Genomic DNA, 18,036 nt, shown 5'->3' on the forward strand with positions numbered 1-18,036 from the left:
CGCAGCCTAAAAAGGAAAGGTTTGGCCCCCGCAGCCAATCCAGCCGCCGGCGGGCCCGGGATGCTCGCAGGAACGCCAGGCATCCCCCGGCACAGGCGAGGGACGAGGAGGGGGCGAGCCCGGCTTGGCCGCTGCCTTTGCGAACTCCCGGTGCCGGCCCAGCCCTCGGGGGGAATGCTCACGGCCCGAACCTCTGGGGATGCTGCTGAGGATGGGCAAAGGCGTCAAAAGAGGGGCCGGGATGCGTTCCCTCTGCTGAGGTGGAGATGAGCATCGCTCCCTGCCTGCGGGATCCCCCCAGAACACACGACCCGCGTTGTTACCGCCAAGAAATCATTCCTGAGCGCGGTTTGTGTTCGGGGTCAGCTCCTCCCAAGTCCAACCCAAGTCTGGGTGGTTTTAAAGCGTGACATCTGGCACAGCTGGAGAGCCAGGGACGTGGCAGCAGTGCCTGGATATCGACATTCACTGCCACACAAAGCAAGGATTCAGGGACCTGGGGTGAAAAAATGGGATGAAAAAGCTGGGAGCTCAGGGAGCAGGGCTGGGAGCAGGGCTGGGAGCTCAGCTAACAGGGCAGGGAGGGAGGTGACAGCTGGGCCCTGACCTGAGGAATTCCCTGCTCCAAGGAACGTGTGGAATTCCCTGGGAAGGTTTATCAGTCACTGGGACAACACAGAAGTGGTGATGTGCCACCAGCTCCTGTCCTGGAGCCAGCTGACACCTGGGAGCTGCAGGGGTGTGGAGCTGGGATAAATCCCCACAGATCTGAAGGAATTGCTGCTTGGCAAGATGGGATTTTCCACTCTGTGTCCCCCACGCTGCTCCGGGGGAGCCCTCGGGCTGAGGAGCTGTGGGATGAACACCACGGAATCTGCAGCCCCTTCCAGAGCACGGCTTCAATTAATTAGGGCTGAAAACGAGCTCCCAGAGATGCCCCGAGGCCGCTCTCTCCCCTCCCAGCCCCGGGGCCAGCCTGTTCCCAAAAGTGACAGGGGAAAAGCTGCGCTTGTCACGCAAGCACGGCAACCCCAAAGGAACGGACCCCACTGAGCCAGACCCGAGAAAAGAGCGGCACGGGAGGAAAATCCAGCGCGGATAATGCCATCCATGTGTGTCAGACAGAGCCCCGGGGCGTGCCGGGGATGTTTGCACGCCGGGTGGGAAGGCGGCTCCAGCCCCTTCCCCTCCCCTTCCCCATGTGCCGACCATCCCAGCCTGCGGGGATGAGGAGCACGCCTGGCACAGCTGCCTCCCACCTTGGAATGCTGCTGCTTCCCTCCCCACGAAGGAAAATCTGGGCTTGGCACCCGACTAAAGCACCTCCAGGAGGGTCCTGCACAACCGCTGAGCTCAGCTTTGGCAAGGCCGGGCTTCCTGGGCCAGGCTTGCTGCTGCTCTGGGGTGTGCACAGGCCAGCAGGCACCGCGAGCTGGGAGCAGGGAAGTGCTCAAAGCTGCGGAATCCCATCCTGGACTGGGATTGGGGTGCTCAAAGCTGCGGAATCCCATCCTGGACTGGGATTGGGGTGCTCAAAGGTGCGGAATCCCATCCTGGACTGGGATTGGGGTGCGCAAAGCTGCGGAATCCCATCCTGGACTGGGATTGGGGTGCTCAAAGCTGCTGGAATTCCATCCTAGAATGGGATTGGGGTGCGCAAAGCTGCGGAATCCCATCCTGGAGTGGGATTGGGGTGCTCAAAGCTGCTGGAATTCCATTTTGGACTGGGATTGGGGTGCTCAAAGCTGCGGAATCCCATCCTGGACTGGGATTGGGGTGCTCAAAGCTGCAGAATCCCATCCTAGAATGGGATTGGGGTGCTCAAAGCTGTGGAATTCCCATCTTGGACTGGGAGTGGTCAAAAGTGCTGGAATCCCATCCTGGAGTGGGATGAAAGTGGTCAAAGCTGCTGGAATTCCATCTTGGAGTGGTGGTGGCAGCCAGACCGAGCTCCTCCATGGGAACACCAGATCAGGAAAAGGGATGAAGTGCCCAGACATCCCTAAACACCGCTGGGACGCAAAGCAGGGCCACATCCAGGGATCTGCAGCCCTGAAACGCTGGCAGACGGATCCCAAAGCAGCTTGGGCCCTCTTCCCTCCCCGGGCAGACACACGAGAACCAACAGGCAGCACTGAGCTTGGGTGGGGCTCAGAAGGACCAGCAAGGCTTGGCTTTAAACCATAGGAAAGATTTATCTGCTCCTGGAAGCTGTGCTGAGACCGGAACGAGGGACAAAACAGGGCATGGGTTAAAGTGGGCAAGTCCCAAAAGCACTTGGAGAGGTTCCCACACCTCAGGGGTGCAGCAAGTCACGGGGAGCCTCCCCGGGAGGCCATGGATTAGAGCTGAACAACTGCTGTAGTGTTGGCTTGTCTCTGAGCTTCTCCCCACGCCTGCAGCCCCACGGCAGGCGCTGAGGCTCCAGGGGCTCCCACGGAGGGCAGGGAGCCGACTCCACCACGGGGGAGGCAGGGAGGGATCACGACGTGGTAGAAATCATCTGCTACAGGAGGAGGAAACAGATTCCCTAGGCCTGGAGGAAGGTGGGGGCTCCCGTGAGGGGACAAGGCGAGAGGCTTATCGGAGATCCAGCAGCACCACGTCTCTCTCCACCACTGACACGTGATTGCAGGTCTGCAAGACAGGACAAGAAGGGTTGCTCAGATGTTCCCACAGCCCAGGTGAGTCTCCTCCACCTCCTGACACGACCTGTGCTTTCCCAGAACAGCCCTTGCATCCAGCTCCCACATCACCCCAACTGCTGGCCCTGCCCGGTGCCCCACAGCGACCACGGCAGGCCCCAGACACAAATCCCCCCCCCACAAAAACGGCCCTGGGCTGCTGCCTCGCCCTGCTCCTGCAGCCAGCAGCTATGCAGCACACTTCCAACACCTGGAGAACCTTGGGAAGCTCCTGCAGCTCCTCTCTGGCAGCGGGGGGGCAGCCCCTGCCAGGCTGAGCCCAGCAGCTCAGCGTGGACAGAGCCCAAGCACAGGGTCCAGCACAGCCACCCCCCTCCCCAGAGCCCCCAGGAGCTCACCGTGAACAGAGGGGGGTCTTTGGGGTGTGGGTGGAACCCCTTCTGCCGGCAGGATGAGATCTCCTCCAGGCCATGCTCCGTCAGCCTGAAGAACCCTGTCCTGGAGCAGGGGAACAGCAGCTCTGGAGCTCCAGCCTCTGCAGGCCCAGCCCATCCCTGGGGCACTCAGGGCTGCTCGTCCCCAGCAGGAGCAGAGATGGAGCCTGAGGGACACCCCAGTTCCTGGGAAACTCCTCTCCTGAACCTCCTGCCAGGGGTGGGCAAGCCCTGCCCAGACACAGCCCCTGGGAACAGCTCACAGGAGCTGTCCAGTCCCACGGGTGACATCCCGTGACATCCCATCCCACCCCATCCCATTCCTGGGACCCCATATGCACTCCTGGGACCCCACACCCACTCCTGGGACCCCATATTCATTCCCAGAACCCCACACCCACTCCCAGAACCCCACACCCACTCCCAGGACCCCACACCCCCTCCTGGGACCCCACACCCCCTCCTGGGACCCCATATTCATTCCCAGAACCCCACACCCACTCCCAGGACCCCACACCCACTCCCAGGACCCCACACTCACTCCCGGGACCCCACACTCATTCCCAGAACCCCACACCCACTCCCGGGACCCCATATTCACTCCTGGGACCCCACACCCACTCCTGGGACCCCACACCCACTCCCGGGACCCCACACCCACTCCCGGGACCCCACACTCACTCCCGGGACCCCACACCCACTCCTGGGACCCCACACTCATTCCCAGAACCCCACACCCACTCCTGAGACCTCACACTCATTCCCAGAACCCCACACCCACTCCTGGGACCCCATATTCACTCCCGGGACCCCACACCCACTCCCAGGACCCCACACCCACTCCCGGGACCCCTCACTCACTCCTGGTACTTGGGAGAGCACACGATGGCGATGGACTCGGGCAGCATCATCTGGTAGGAGCAGTGGGTGTGCAGGTCCACGCTGGACAGGAAGGCTGTCTGCGTGGGGTGGGTCTGCAACAGGGACAGGGGACAGCTGGGAGAACCCCCCCGGGGCAATCCTGTGGCACAGCAGACACAGCTGGGGTGCGATTCACGGAATCCTGGAATGCTTTGGGTTGGAGGGACCTCAAAGCCCGTCTGGTGCCACCCCTGCCATGGCAGGGACACCTCCCACTGTCCCAGGCCGCTCCAAGCCCTGTCCATCCTGGCCTTGGGCACTGCCAGGGATCCAGCTGCCAGCCCCAGCTGCTCTGGGAATTCCATCCCAGTCTCTCCCCACCCTCACGTGAGAGAATTCCTTCCCAGCACCCCATGCAGCCCTGCCTCTGGCAGTGAGAAGCCATTCCCCCTTGTCCTATCCTTGTCCTCCCTGCTCTTGTGTCCCTTCCAGCTCTCCTGGGCTTTTTTCTCTCTCTCCTTTGCTTTTTGGATTGCCCTAAAACGCGTGCTCCTCTTTTCCACTTGGAGTTACCTACAAAAGGAGCTCCACATTCCTGCCACATCCCATGGAAAAAAAATAAAACAAACCAATCACACGTCGAAGCCACCACAGCAAGGTCCTTGCAGGCCACCTGTGCCTTGCAGGGCACTTCACACCTTCGAGTGCAGCTCCCGGGGCTCAGCACCTCCGTGGAGGACACCACGGGAGGACGGTGTGTCCAAGGGACACCACGGAGGGCTGTACAGCCCCTGACAGCCCCAGCCCCTGCTCCTGCTGACAGCCCTCGCTGGGGTTTTCTTGCCAAGACCAGCAGGAGGGCCGAAGGAATTCTGGAGGGTCCCCGAACGTGGCAGGGCTGTCACTGCAGAGGTGGCCCTGCAGCAGCCACCCCTCTGGAGCAGCAGCAATTCCCTGCCAAGCCCTCAGGCAGCTGCTGCTTTCCAGAGATCACTCAGCTTTGCTTGGCAGGGATCCCAGGGCCAAAGGCTCCGTGGGGACAGCGGGCAGCCGGGGAGGAGCCTGCAGCTGGCACAGCTGAGGGACACGGCCTGGGAGATGTGTCCCTCTAGGAGAGGAGCTTGGGCTGACCCCACAGAGCCACCAGAGCTGGCTTTTAGCAGGAGGAAACATGAGCTTCATGTCTGAGATCCCACTTCCAGAGAATTGCAGAATGGGTTGGGCTGGGAGGGACCTCAAAGCTCATCCAGGGTCACCTCTGCCATGGGGTGACACTTCCACTGTCCCAGGCTGCTCCAACCTGGCCTTGGACACTCCCAGGGATCCAGGGGCAGCCACAGCTTCTCTGGGAACCTGTGCCAGGGCTCCCCACCCTCACAGGGAAGAGTTTCCTCCCAGTATCCCATCTAAACCTTTCCTCCTTCCCTTTCCAAGGGCTTGATGCTCTAGGAAGGGACCCAAACATGAACCAGGCCTGGGTTTCAGAGCGGTGAACGAGGCTGTAGCAGGGAGAGAAACCCAAGCAGAGGCTGCTGCCCGTTCCCTGCCACCTCCCCCAGCAGCCCTTCCCCTTGGGGCTGGAGGCCAGGGAAGTGCCAGGGGAAGGAGACTCACGTGGATCCAGCCCAGGGTGACGAGGCCGTGCTGGTCCTGGATGACGAAGAGCTCCTCCTCGCTCTCCGTGGTGCAGGAATCGGGGCCCCCCAGCTGCTTGGGGACGATGACGTGCGTGATGGTGAACTCGTTCCTCATCTGCAAGGCAGGGCCACCCCGGGAAGCTGTAACCCCCAGGCGTGAGGCACCTTCCCAAGCCTTGGGACAAGCCCATGGGTGACAGTTTTCTCTTGGAGTTAGGCCCTATGAGCTCTTACTACACCTGAGGTAGCTCAGCTCCCTCGAATGGCATCAAAGTGGCAGGATGGCTTCTGAGTTCTTACAGAGAAAACCTGAGCTAACGGCAAGAGGTTTTTGCTCCTGCTAAAACACCCCACAAAAGGGATTATTTCTTTTGTTCTCTTTTTTCCTAGTGAATTACCTAGGCTGGACCTCTTGGCCTCTGTCCAACTGGGCAGCCCCAAGTTTAAAGTGAAGTCTCAAAGGTCTTAGGAGGTGTCTTTTTACCAAATTGAGAAGAAAATTTTCTGGGCTTTTTGCCTTTAAAGGATAATTTGGTCACTCTATCAACAAGGGGCACGTTCCTACATAGGGATGCATCCACCACCCATCTGCAGGTGCAGCTCCAAGGAGTGCCAGGACTTTTTCCAAAGGAGTTCCAGGACTTTTTCCAAAGGAGTTGCAGGATTTTCTTCCCGTTTTGTTCTCCCTGCTGTGCAGAGCACCCACAGGAGCTCAGAGAAGCCCTGGACACCCCCCAAAGCCAGCTCTCCGCTCCAAAGGGGATGATGCCTCATCCCTAAACCATCCCCAGTGTCTGGAAGCAGCTGGACTGCAGGGAGTTGCTACATCAAACAACTTCATTTCAAAGCAAACTTCTGGGAGTGGCTCAGGGCAGATGGGCTGGAGCTGCCAACAAAACCTGGGCACGCAAAGTCTGGGGGTGGAACAGTGTCCTGTCAGCCTTGTCTGCGTGAGGGCCACCAGCTGGGACACCCAAAGGACAAGGAACGTCACCAGGAGTGTCACCAGTGGGGACTCAGGGTGGGGAAACCCTAACCCAAGAATGAGAAAAAGGGAGAGGCACGTCATCCATAACGCTCACACGGAAGCCTGACACCACACTCAAGAATCCAGGACAAAAATCAGGGTCCTTGAGCCACTTCCAAAGCCGTGGCACGGTGACAAACAGTCCTGTGCCACTTTTGGGGTCTCCGTGGGGGTTGGTTCCTTACCAGCTTCCCGCAGAGAATCCCGCAGGTCTCCACGCCCCGCACCGTGTTGGCGTCAGCCAGCTGCAGGAACTTGTGGCACAGCTCCCTGGGGACAATAACCTGCCGAAGGACATCCACACCTGCACCTGTGGGGAGGAGGGAGCACACTGAGCAGAGCCAGGAGTGCTGCGGAAAAAAAAGTCCCTCAGGGCAGGATCTGAAGGGAGCACACGGAGAAAATCCACCTGGGAAGGTAAAGGCACCTTGCAGTGGGCTCAGGGAAATGTGTCACTGTGACACTTGGTAAAGGACAGGTGCCACCTCTCTGAGAACGGGGAAAGGGAGATGGAGAGGGGAAGGTCCTCTGGCAGGGGGTCAAGGAGTGCTTTGTTACTAAAAATGAAACCACACACCCTCGGGAAATGTTATTTGAACAGGACGTGTCACTGGGCAGCACTCAGCCACTGGACATGTCTGAATCAGTATTTTGGAACCACATTTAGTGGGATTTGGTCAGGAGGAGGATTCAGTCAGCCCAGCCAGGAGCTAAACCCCAATCCCCAGCAAGGATCTGGATCAAGGGAAAGCAAACAGGCTGCAGACCCTGGAAGAGCAGAGAGACTGGGCTGGAAAAGCAGAGAGGACAGCACCCAGTGACCTGGGAGAGCAAACCCCCATGATCAGGAAATTCCAAGAGCTTCCCAGAGAAACTGGCCGTGTTTGGCTCAGCCCCAGCAGGGAGAAGGGCTGCTCCAAGAGGTACTAACTGTTCTCTGTGCTCCCCAAAGCACTGGGCTTCAAAGATCTGTCCACAACCGGAGGTTTGGAGGGCACAGTCCCCGCTGATGGACTTGCTGGGTGGCCTGGAGAGACTGGAACCTTTGGGATTAAATCTGTTGGGGGCTTTTCCACGCCAGGGATGAGGGGACCATCCACAGCCTCTGGCTCTGGCTTCCCAAACTCCTGCACTATCCTCAGGCGCTCCTTCTCCAGCTCCTGCTGCCGGATCATCTCCTCGAAGGCGTGGAACTGCTCCTGCTCTGCCTGCTGCTGCTTCATCAGGGCTACCCGAGTCTTCTCCTCCTCCAGCTGCTGCTGCAAAGCCAGAGTGTGTGCAATTTACTCTTCCTCCTCCTGCTGCAAGGAGGAACACGCCCAGGGACAGCAGCAGAGAGGGGGACACCGGCCCAGGGCAGACCCCCAGCCATTCCCAGGTTATTCCTAAAGGTCACCAGCCAACAGCATTTCCCGCAGGGAAACTTCAGCTTGCAGGGCACAGATCCAGAGCCAGCTGCACCAAGGGAAGGAAAACCACTGCTTTACCCTCCCTCTTCCATGGAATTACAATCCAGGTTGATTTCCCTCAATCCTGTCTCTGAAGTCCAGAGCAAAACTGACTGCAGAGGTGACTGCTTTGCCCACACAGATCCTGGGGTTGTGGTGGAATTCCAACCCCGACACCCTTCCCCTTTTTAAATTTAACTTCTGCTTCTAATTCTTCATCCCGTGGTGCTTTCCTTTCGTGGGGCAGAGAGAACAAAGCAAGCACACAGCCCCAGCTCAGGCTGGCTGGGTACGCACGGGGAGCAGAGCCGGGGCCACCTCTGACAGAGCCACCCGCAGGGACAGCAGGGGACAAGCCCGCGAAAGGCTGGGGCCACCCAGACTGGACATTCCCGAGCACCCAGCGAGCCCTGGAGCTTCTGAACCCTGCGAGGCTGGGGGGCTCCTGGGGAGCTCAGCCTGCAGTCTCCTGTCACTCACCTCCTGCTCCTTGTACTTAGCATAGTCCTTGGCGTACCTCTTTAGCAGCTCCTCCTTGAGCTCTTCGGCTCGGGGAAAGGCTACTTCCTTCAGTTTCTGGGGGAGGAAACACAGCATCAGCAGCCCCAAGGCAAGGAAAACGAAACCTGAGCAGCTGAAGAGCCCAAAAACCACCAGCAGAATCACTGAGCAAGAGCTCGGGCAGTGCTGTGCTCTCCTCTCCTGGTCAGCGCTGAGCAGGGGAGCTGCAGCTTCTTGAGGCTGCCAGGAATCTCCAAGGATTGCCTTGGAGAAAAGGAAAACCACCAGCCACCACTCATGGTCTTTGAAAAGCAGGGAGTTGAACAGGGAAGAAAGGACACCCCAGGAGGTAAAGTGGACACCACAGCCAGTCCAGTGCAAGTGCAACGGGGCGAGAACCCCCCAGACTGTAACTCGGAGAATCCTGGAGTTGTTCAGGTTGGGAAATACCTCCAAGATCATTGAGTCCAACCATTCCCCCAGCTGTCCACCCTTAATCCATGTCCCCAGGTGTTTTGGAACACTTCCAGGGATGGTGGAAGCCAGTGCCAGGACTGGACAAAGCTTTTGGGGAAGAAATTTTCCCAATACCCAACTTAAGCCTCCCCTGGTGCAACGTGAGGTCATTGCCCCTTACCCTGTCCCTGTTCCCTGGGAGCAGAGCCTGAGCAGGAGTCATGCAGAGCCAGAAGGGCCCCCTGATCCCCCTTTTCTCCCTCTGAGCCCCTTTCCCAGCTCCCTCAGCTGCTCCTGGGGCTCCAAACCCTTCCCATCTCTGGACACGTTCCAGCCCCTTGGAGCGAGGGGCCCAGAACTGAACGCCCAAGGGCTCAGAACTGCCTGGCCAAGCCAAGGCTTCTCAACATTTGTGTGGATCCCTCATCCCAGAGCCGGGGAAGCCCCAGGCCGAGGACCCCGAGCACGTTCCCACTCCAGACCTGCTGCCGTCCCCACTTACTTTGACCGTCTCCCTCTTCTCGGGGATGACGGCGCTTTTGTAATCGCGGTGCTGCGGCAGCTTCTCGATGAAGAGCCTGGAAAACGGGACACGAGCTGCACTGAGCACACTCCATGGGGCTCTGGGTGTTAGATATGTGTAATTCGTGCAGCTGGGGTTGCACGAAATAAGTTGCAGTTATAGATGTTATACACTGTAGCCACAAAGTGTTTTAGAGTTACTGGAAAAAAACAAGGCGAAAGGAAATTCGCAGATTAAGTTGCCGGGCACCTCATTAGCATTTAACAAGCCCTAGCCAGCAGAAAACAAGGGCGAAAAAAGCTGGCTATTGGGTCACACCCAAGCGAATCACACTCCACCGGGACCCAGAGTCAACATCAGGAGGGAAGACAAGGAGGAGGAGATCTGGACTCATCACCAGCTGATGATCTGCTGTTCAGAAGACATCAGCGGCCAAAATGCCTTCTCTGTGAGAGAAGACTGCATGAATACACAGCTTGCCACAATGACTTACAGCCAAAGGCAGAATAAAAAGTATAAAAACCCCTTGCAGAAACACAATGGGGGCAAACCCAACGGAGGCGCGGACTCTGCTCTGTGGGCGAATTCGAACTCTAAATTGCTACGCGATCGCAAATAAATTTAGTTATTAATTATTAATCCAGATTGGCTTGTCCCAGTTTATAACATGGGGGACCCCCTGTGCTCCCTCTGTCTGTCTGCAGGAAGCCTCCAGCCCACAGAGCTCTGCAGAGCGCTCAGGAGATCTCCCCCAGTCCCACGGGAGAGCCCACGCAGGTTCTCCTTGCACCTGGCCTCTGTCCCTCGGGGACAAACACATTTCTGTGGAAGAGAACCGTGGATCAGCTGCTCTGAAGCACCAAGGGCACCCACACCTGGCAGTGCAGGAATGTGCCCCCTGTTGAGTAAACAAGTTCCCCTTTGTCTCCTTAAAAAGGACAAAAGCCCAGAAGTTTCTCTTCTCAGTTTGGTTAAAAGACACCGCACAGGACCTTGGGGACTTCGCCCCAAACTTAAGGACACCCAACTGGACAGGAGCCAAAAAGTCCCACCTAAGCAATCCACTAGAAAAGAAGAGAACAAAAGAAGAAAATCGCTTTCGTGGGGTGTTCTAGCAGGAGCAAGAACCTCTTGCCCCGGCTCGGTTTTTCTCTGTCAAGAGCTTCTTTATTTTGCCTTTTATTAAAACTTTTTGTTTCCAACACTGTCCCAGGAGCCATCCTGCTTCTTTATGCCACCTCAGGTAGCCGAGCTGTCAAGGGTGTGATGTTTGCCTCTGAGAGCTTATGAGACCCGGCTCGAATAGACAAAGTATTATGGGATGGGAGCATCCCGGGATTCCACCCGAGCTGACTCGGAGCTCCCCGTCCTCCCAGGGGCTCCCTGTTCTTCTCCCAGGGAAGAATTCCATTCTAACATCCAATCCAAAGCTCTGCTCTTCCCCCCACCCCGTGTCCTGTCACTGCCCAGGTAAAAAGTCTTAATTTTTTTAGAAGCCTCCTTTAAGGCCACAATGGGATCCCTCTACAAGCACAAAAACAAGGAGAAATGCCCCAAACAAGGGGCAGTTCACTCTGGCTCAGCTCTCTGAGGCTCCCCAGGCTTGAGACACCTGGAGTTAATCTGTCACCAGGTCCCCAGCGGTGACAGAGTCTTAGGCTGAGCTTAGGCAGGAAAATAAAAAAGGGAAATGGGAGAAAGGGGACAAAAAGAGAAAAAAGGGGGAAAAAAAGAAAAAAGGGCAAAAAAATGGGAAAAGGGGAAAAAAAGGGAAAAAGGGGGGGAAAGGAGGGAAAGGGGGAAAAAGGGGGGGAAAAGGGGGGAAAAGGGGGGAAAAGGGGGGAAATAAGGGGGAAAAAAGGGGGAAAAAAGGGGGGAAAAAGAGGGGAAAAGGGGGGAAAAAGGGGGGGAAAAGGGGGGAAAAGGGGGGAAAAAGGGGGGAAAAAGGGGGGAAAAAGGGGGGAAAAAGGGGGAAAAAAGGGGGAAAAAAGGGGGAAAAAAGGGGGAAAAAAGGGGGAAAAAAGGGGGAAAAAAGGGGGAAAAAAGGGGGAAAAAAGGGGGAAAAAAGGGGGGAAAAGGGGGGAAAAAAGGGGGAAAAAAGGGGGAAAAAAGGGGGAAAAAAGGGGGGAAAAAGGGGGAAAAAAGGGGGAAAAAAGGGGGAAAAAAGGGGGAAAAAAGGGGGAAAAAAGGGGGAAAAAGGGGGGAAAAAAGGGGGAAAAAAGGGGGAAAAAAGGGGGGAAAAAGGGGGGAAAAAGGGGGGGAAAGGGGGGAAAAAGGGGGGAAAAAGGGGGAAAAAGGGGGAAAAAGGGGGAAAAAGGGGGAAAAAGGGGGAAAAAGGGGGGAAAAGGGGGGAAAAGGGGGAAAAAAGGGGGAAAAAAGGGGGAAAAAAGGGGGAAAAAGGGGGGAAAAAGGGGGAAAAAGGGGGAAAAAAGGGGGAAAAAGGGGGAAAAAAGGGGGAAAAAAGGGGGAAAAAAGGGGGAAAAAAGGGGGAAAAAGGGGAAAAGGAAAAAAAAAAGAAAATAGGAAAAAAAGGGGGAAAGGAAAAAAAGAAAATAGGAAATAGGGCAAAAAAGGGGAAAAGGAAAAAAGGAAGTAGACAGTGCCCCAGAGAGCAGAACAAAGCAGCCAAGCCAAGGCAAGCAGGAAAAGCTCAGGGCTCACCGGAGCTCTGCCAACACTGTGTGCGTGCAGCTGCCCCGAGCCCCCGGGGACTCTGTGCCCCCGAATGCCCTGGAGAGGATGCAGGATCAGCAGGGCCAGGGCACAGCCTGGAGCCCTGCCGAGGCCCCGGCTGCCCCCCAGAACCCCAAATCCCAGCCAGGTCCCCCTGTCCCGGCTGGGGCTGTGAAGTAGGTCACCGTGCCGAGGAGACACAGCCCGGCCCCCAGCGCTGCCAGCAGCTCCTGGATGCAAGTGGAAGGGATTAATTAGGCAGGATTAAGAGCAGATGCTGGCCTGGGCAGGATGGAAAAGCCAGCAGGGACAGCTGGGTTTCCACGAGTCAGGGAAAGACGTGCGCAGGAGGAGGAGAGGAGGAAAACCCCGCGGCAGAGGAAGGGCTGGAACAGCTCCTGGATCCCGTGGCCAGCCCTGCTGGGGCCTGGCCACACCAAAACCTCCCACAGGCAGCAGTTTTGGCTGCTGCAAACCTCTCGAGCCCAGCAGAGCAGCAGCTGTGGAGCAGCCAGAGCCAGGACTATTTTTAAGGCCAGCTCTGGAGCCCAGGCCAAGCCGGTCACACCCCCACGAGTCCCTGGAGCTGACCCAAGCAAACTGAGGAGCCCCAACATTACAGAAATGTTATGTCTTTTTCCTTTTTTCCTTCTAACTTGGCTCAAAGCTGTGTCTTATTACTTTTTTCCTTCTTATCTGGCTCAAAGTTGTGCCTTATTCCTTTTTTTCCTTCTTAATTGGCTCAAAGTTGTGTCTTATTACTTTTTTCCTTCTTAATTGGCTCAAAGATTTGCCTTATTCCTTTTTTTCCTTCTTATCTGGCTCAAAGTTGTGTTTTGTTTCTTTTTTCCTTCTTACTTGGCTCAAAGTTGTGTCTTATTCCTTTTTTTTTTTCCTTCTTATTTGGCTCCAAGTTTTGCCTTACTACTTTTTTCTTTCTTTCTTGGCTCAAAGTTGTGCCTTATTCCTTTTTTTCCTTCTTATTTGGCTTTACCACACGAACCCAGTGCTCCTGCTGGTGATTCAAACACCCTTTTGGATCAAGGCAGGAGAAGCTGCTCAGGACCACAGGCAAGGAAAGACTTGCAAGGTGACAAGACAAAAATCCTGGGGATAGCTGTGGAATCATGGGATGGGACCTCAAAGCCCATCCAGTGCCTCCCCTGCCATGGCAGGGACACTTCTCACTGCCCCAGGCTGCTCCAGCCTGGCCGTGGGCACTTCCAGGGATGCAGGAGCAGCCCCAGCTGCTCTGGGAATTCCATCCCAGCCCCTCCCCACCCTGACAGGGAAGAATTCCTTCCCAGTATTCCATGCATCCCTGCCCTGTGTCAGGTTAAAACCATCCCCCCCTTGGCCTGACACTCTCTGCCTGTGTAAAAATCTCTCTCTCTCCTTTTTATAACTTTTAGGCAGGAGAAAGAAACCCTGAGGTCCCCCCAGAGCCTTTTCTTCTCCAGGCTGAACACCCCCAGCTCCCCCATTCCCAGGAAAAGGGGAGCAGAGCAAACCCACGAGGCTCCAGTGCCTCCTCCTGCTCTCTGGATGAAAACGTTTAGAAACTTCTAGAAAATATCAAACCCACTGCTGGAGCTCCAGCTCCCCATCCTCGCTGGAAGAAATGACAGTGGCATCCAGCTCCCCGTGCAGAAATCCCAGCAGGGCAAGGTTCTCCCTGCTGGAAAAGGTTTCCAGGGAGGCTGGAAATGCCAGGAGAATCATTTGAAAGCAGCTGGGGACGCAAGCCAGCACCTCTGGCTGCCACAGTGACCCAGCCTGCAGCTCGTTTGTTTAGTTAAAACGTTTCTCCTTCGGCCCCAGCTGCCTAAGGGGCCTGGAACCCTTCCCAAAGCTTTTTTGGGAACCCTTCCCAAAGGTTTTACACTTCCCAGCTCCCGAGCAGCCTCCCAGGCCTCGCCACCATGCCCATAAAAGCTCAGGAAGTGCGAGGCAGGGAGCAAAGCTAATCAGAGAAAAATGTGTTGGGTTTGAGGGGCAGCAGCCCTGCACACAGGGGCTGGCAGGGAAAATGCCCACGGAGGTGCCAACCCTCTTTTTGGGGCGAGTGGGCACAGCACAGGCCCCAGAGAGGCACTGAGTAAAGCAGGAGGGACAGATTGAGGGGGAAAACCCTACAGGAACAGGACACGGCACCCTTGGCATCGGAGTTTTTATCCTTTCAAACACCCACAGCTGTGTTTGAGGGGGCTGGGCGATGTTGCTGAGGTGTAAGAATAAATAAAATTAAAAAGAAAGGAATAAATCCTCAAGTGGTCCCTGGTCCCAAAGGAGGAACTCCCTGCTGTGGAAGGTGTAGTAACCTTGGAGGTAAACAGGGTCAGAGGAAAAAAAGGCTCAGAGGAAAAAAAAGGAAAAAAGGCTCAGGAAAAAAAAAAAAAAGGAAAAAGGGCTCAGGGAAAAAAAAGGAAAAAAGACTCAGGGAAAAAAAAAGGAAAAAGGGCTCAGGGAAAAAAAAAAAGGAAAAAAAGCTCAGAGTTAAAGAAGAAAAAAAGGCTCCTCCTCTGAAGGTGGATTAGCAGAGACATCACAACCCAGCCTCCATCCTTCCAGCCAGTCTGAGCTGCACCTGTGCCTTTGTGCCTCACCCTTCCCACATCTCCTGCCAGTCCCAAAACCCACCCCAGTTTGGCACCCCAAATCCCTGAGGAGCAGAGCACCCCAAACCCCTCAGGAGCAGAGCACCCCAAAGCCCTGAGGAGCAGAGCACCCCAAAGCCCTGAGGAGCAGAGCACCCCAAACCCCTCAGGAGCAGAGCACCCCAAAGCCCTGAGGAGCAGAGCACCCCCAACCCCTCAGGAGCAGAGCACCCCAAAGCCCTGAGGAGCAGAGCACCCCAAAGTCCTGAGGAGCAGAGCACCCCAAACTCCTGAGGAGCAGAGCACCCCAAATCCCTGAGGAGCAGAGCACCCCCAACCCCTCAGGAGCAGAGCACCCCCAACTCCTCAGGAGCAGAGCACCCCTAAGCCCTGAGGAGCAGAGCACCCCAAACTCCTGAGGAGCAGAGCACCCCAAACTCCTGAGGAGCAGACCTGTGGCCAGAGCCCAGACCTGTGGGTCTCCCCCACCTCTGAGGAGTAGAGCACCCCAAACTCCTGAGGAGCAGAGCACCCCAAACCCGTCAGGAGCAGAGCACCCAAAACTCCTCAGGAGCAGAGCACCCCAAACTCCTGAGGAGCAGACCTGTGGCCAGAACCCAGACCTGTGGGTCTCCCACACCTTCCCAAGCCCCTGACAAGCAGAGCACCCCAAAGCCCTGAGGAGCAGAGCACCCCAAAGCCCTGAGGAGCAGAGCACCCCAAACTCCTGAGGAGCAGAGCACCCAAAACTCCTGAGGAGCAGAGCACCCAAAACTCCTGAGGAGCAGAGCACCCCAAACTCCTGAGGAGCAGAGCACCCCAAAGCCCCGAGGATCAGGCCTATGGCCGGAACCCAGACCTGTGGGTTTTCCCCACCTCCCCAAACTCCTCAGGAGCAGAGCACCCCAAAGCCCTGAGGAGCAGAGCACCCCAAAGCCCCGAGGATCAGGCCTGTGGCCAGAACCCAGACCTGTGGGTCTCCCACACCTGCCCAAGCCCCCGCAGCCCCTGCCCAGCCCCGGCCTTACGTGATGTACTTGTGGTAGAGGATGAAGGCGTGCTCCAGGTTGCCCTCCTGGCAGTAGACGGTGGCCATGCGCAGCATCTCCACGCCCGAGCGGAAGTAGCGCCGCGGGGGCACGTCCTCGCTGACCTGCACGCTGCTGCCCGCCCGCACCAGCCGCCGCACGCGCTCCTCGGGAGCCAGGCTGGCGCTGCCCGCGCCGGGCACGGCCACGGGCTGCTCCGGAGCCAGGCCGGCGCTGCCCGCGCCGGGCATGGCCACGGCCGCGCGCACGGGCTGCGAGAGATGGAGAGGGGGAATCAGAACCGGCCGGGAGAGGAAGCGGGGAGTTGGGGAATCAGGGAAACTGGGAAATGGGGGAGTCAGGGAATCACAAAAATTGGGGAAATCGGGGAATGGGGGAGTCAGGGAATCGGGGAATTCAGGGAATCGCTGAATCGGGGAATTGGGGAATTCAGGGAATCACTGAATCGGGGAACTGGGGAATTCAGGGAATCACTGAATCAGGGAATTGGGGAATTCAGGGAATCGCTGAATCGGGGAATTCAGGGAATCACTGAATCGGGGAATTCAGGGAATCACTGAATCGGGGAATTCAGGGAATCACTGAATCGGAGAATTGGGGAATTCAGGGAATCACTGAATCGGGGAATTGGGGAATTCAGGGAATCACTGAATCGGGGAATTGGGGAATTCAGGGAATCGCTGAATCGGGGAATTGGGGAATTCAGGGAATCGCTGAATCGCTGAATCGGGGAATCGGGGAATTCAGGGAATCACTGAATCGGGGAATTGGGGAATTCAGGGAATCACTGAATCGGGGAATCGGGGAATTCAGGGAATCACTGAATCGGGAAATTGGGGAATTCAGGGAATCACTGAATCAGGGAATTGGGGAATTCAGGGAATCACTGAATCGCGGAATCAGAGAATCATGGAATTGGGGAAATCGGGAAGTGGGGAATCAGGGAATCAGGGAACCACGGAGTTGGGGAATAGGGGAAATTAGGGGATCGAGGAATCAGGGAATCACTGAATCGGGGAATCAGAAAATCAGGGAATTGGGGAATAGGGGAAATTGGGGAATCAGGGAACCATGGAGTTGGGGAATAGGGGAAATCAGGGAATCGGGGAATTGAGGAATCAGGGAATCACTGAATCGGGGAATCGGAGAATCACGGAATTGGGGAAATCAGGAATTGGGGGAATCAGGGAAACATGGAGTTGGGGAATAGGAGAAATCAGGGAATCACTGAATCAGGGAATTGGGGAAATCGGGGAATCACTGAATCACCGAATCAAGGAATCACAGAAATCAGGGAATCACGGGGCTCCAGGATCCCCCCAGACCCATCCCGACCCAACAGGATCCCCCCAGATCCAACAGGATCCCCCCAGACCCATCCTGACCCAACAGGATCCCCCCAGATCCACCCTGACCCAACAGGATCCCCCCAGACCCATCCTGACCCAACAGGATCCCCCCAGACCCATCCTGACCCAACAGGATCCCCCCAGATCCACCCTGACCCAACAGGATCCCTCCAGATCCATCCCGACCCAACAGGATCCCCCCAGATCCATCCCGACCCAACAGGATCCCCCCAGATCCTCCCCCCACAACGGAGCAAGGGGAGCCCCATAACGGATCCCCCTGTCCTGAGGGGAAACATCCCCCGGCCCTGAGCAGATCCCAGCGGATCCCCCTTCCCGTCACACATGGCGCTCAGGAATTAACTTCGGTTGGAAATGAATTTAGGATTTAGGGTAGGAACTTAAAACGGAAGTTGCCACAGCCAGAGCCCCTCGGCGGTGGGATCCTCCCTCCTAAAGTGAATATCCCCCCGCCGGTACACGCCGGGGCGGCGGGTCCCCTTTTCCAGGGAAGATGCCGGACCCACCCCAGCCGGAGCCCTCCTGGGGGAGCTCGGGACGCCCCAGCGCCGCGGCCCTGGCGCCTCAAGCCGCCCCCGGAGCCCAGAGAGACCCCGCAGCAGAGGCCGGGACCCGCCACCCGCAGGGCTCGCCCCGGCCCCGGCCCGGCCCTGACCTGGCGCGGGCGGCCGCCGCTCCCCCTCAGCACTTCCGGGTTCTTCCCCACCGGCTGCGGCCTCGCTCTCGGCAGCCAATCAGAAGCCGGCTCAACATCCGGGTATGCAGCGCACCCCCCCCACTTCCGCCCGGTGGCGAAGCGGCTTCCGCTCCCTTAG

At 57.1% G+C, this 18,036-nt stretch overlaps 1 protein-coding gene across 1 annotated transcript; it reads right to left on the reverse strand.

The window, feature by feature from the left end:
* Window positions 1-2,214: 2,214 nt before the first annotated feature.
* On the reverse strand, window positions 2,215-17,989 carry STAMBP (STAM binding protein). The gene is given in 11 exon segments (XM_068174374.1): window positions 2,215-2,637; window positions 3,044-3,143; window positions 3,941-4,053; window positions 5,555-5,692; window positions 6,790-6,914; window positions 7,536-7,863; window positions 8,533-8,628; window positions 9,512-9,587; window positions 15,831-16,045; window positions 17,877-17,935; window positions 17,938-17,989. Coding segments are annotated over 11 exon segments (1,344 nt in total). The 5' UTR covers window positions 17,975-17,989; the 3' UTR covers window positions 2,215-2,580.
* Between the last annotated feature and the right edge of the window lie 47 nt (window positions 17,990-18,036).

Source organism: Anomalospiza imberbis, chromosome 28 (genome assembly GCF_031753505.1).
Source record: "Anomalospiza imberbis isolate Cuckoo-Finch-1a 21T00152 chromosome 28, ASM3175350v1, whole genome shotgun sequence".
In the NCBI taxonomy this organism is placed as follows: Eukaryota; Metazoa; Chordata; class Aves; order Passeriformes; family Viduidae; genus Anomalospiza; species Anomalospiza imberbis.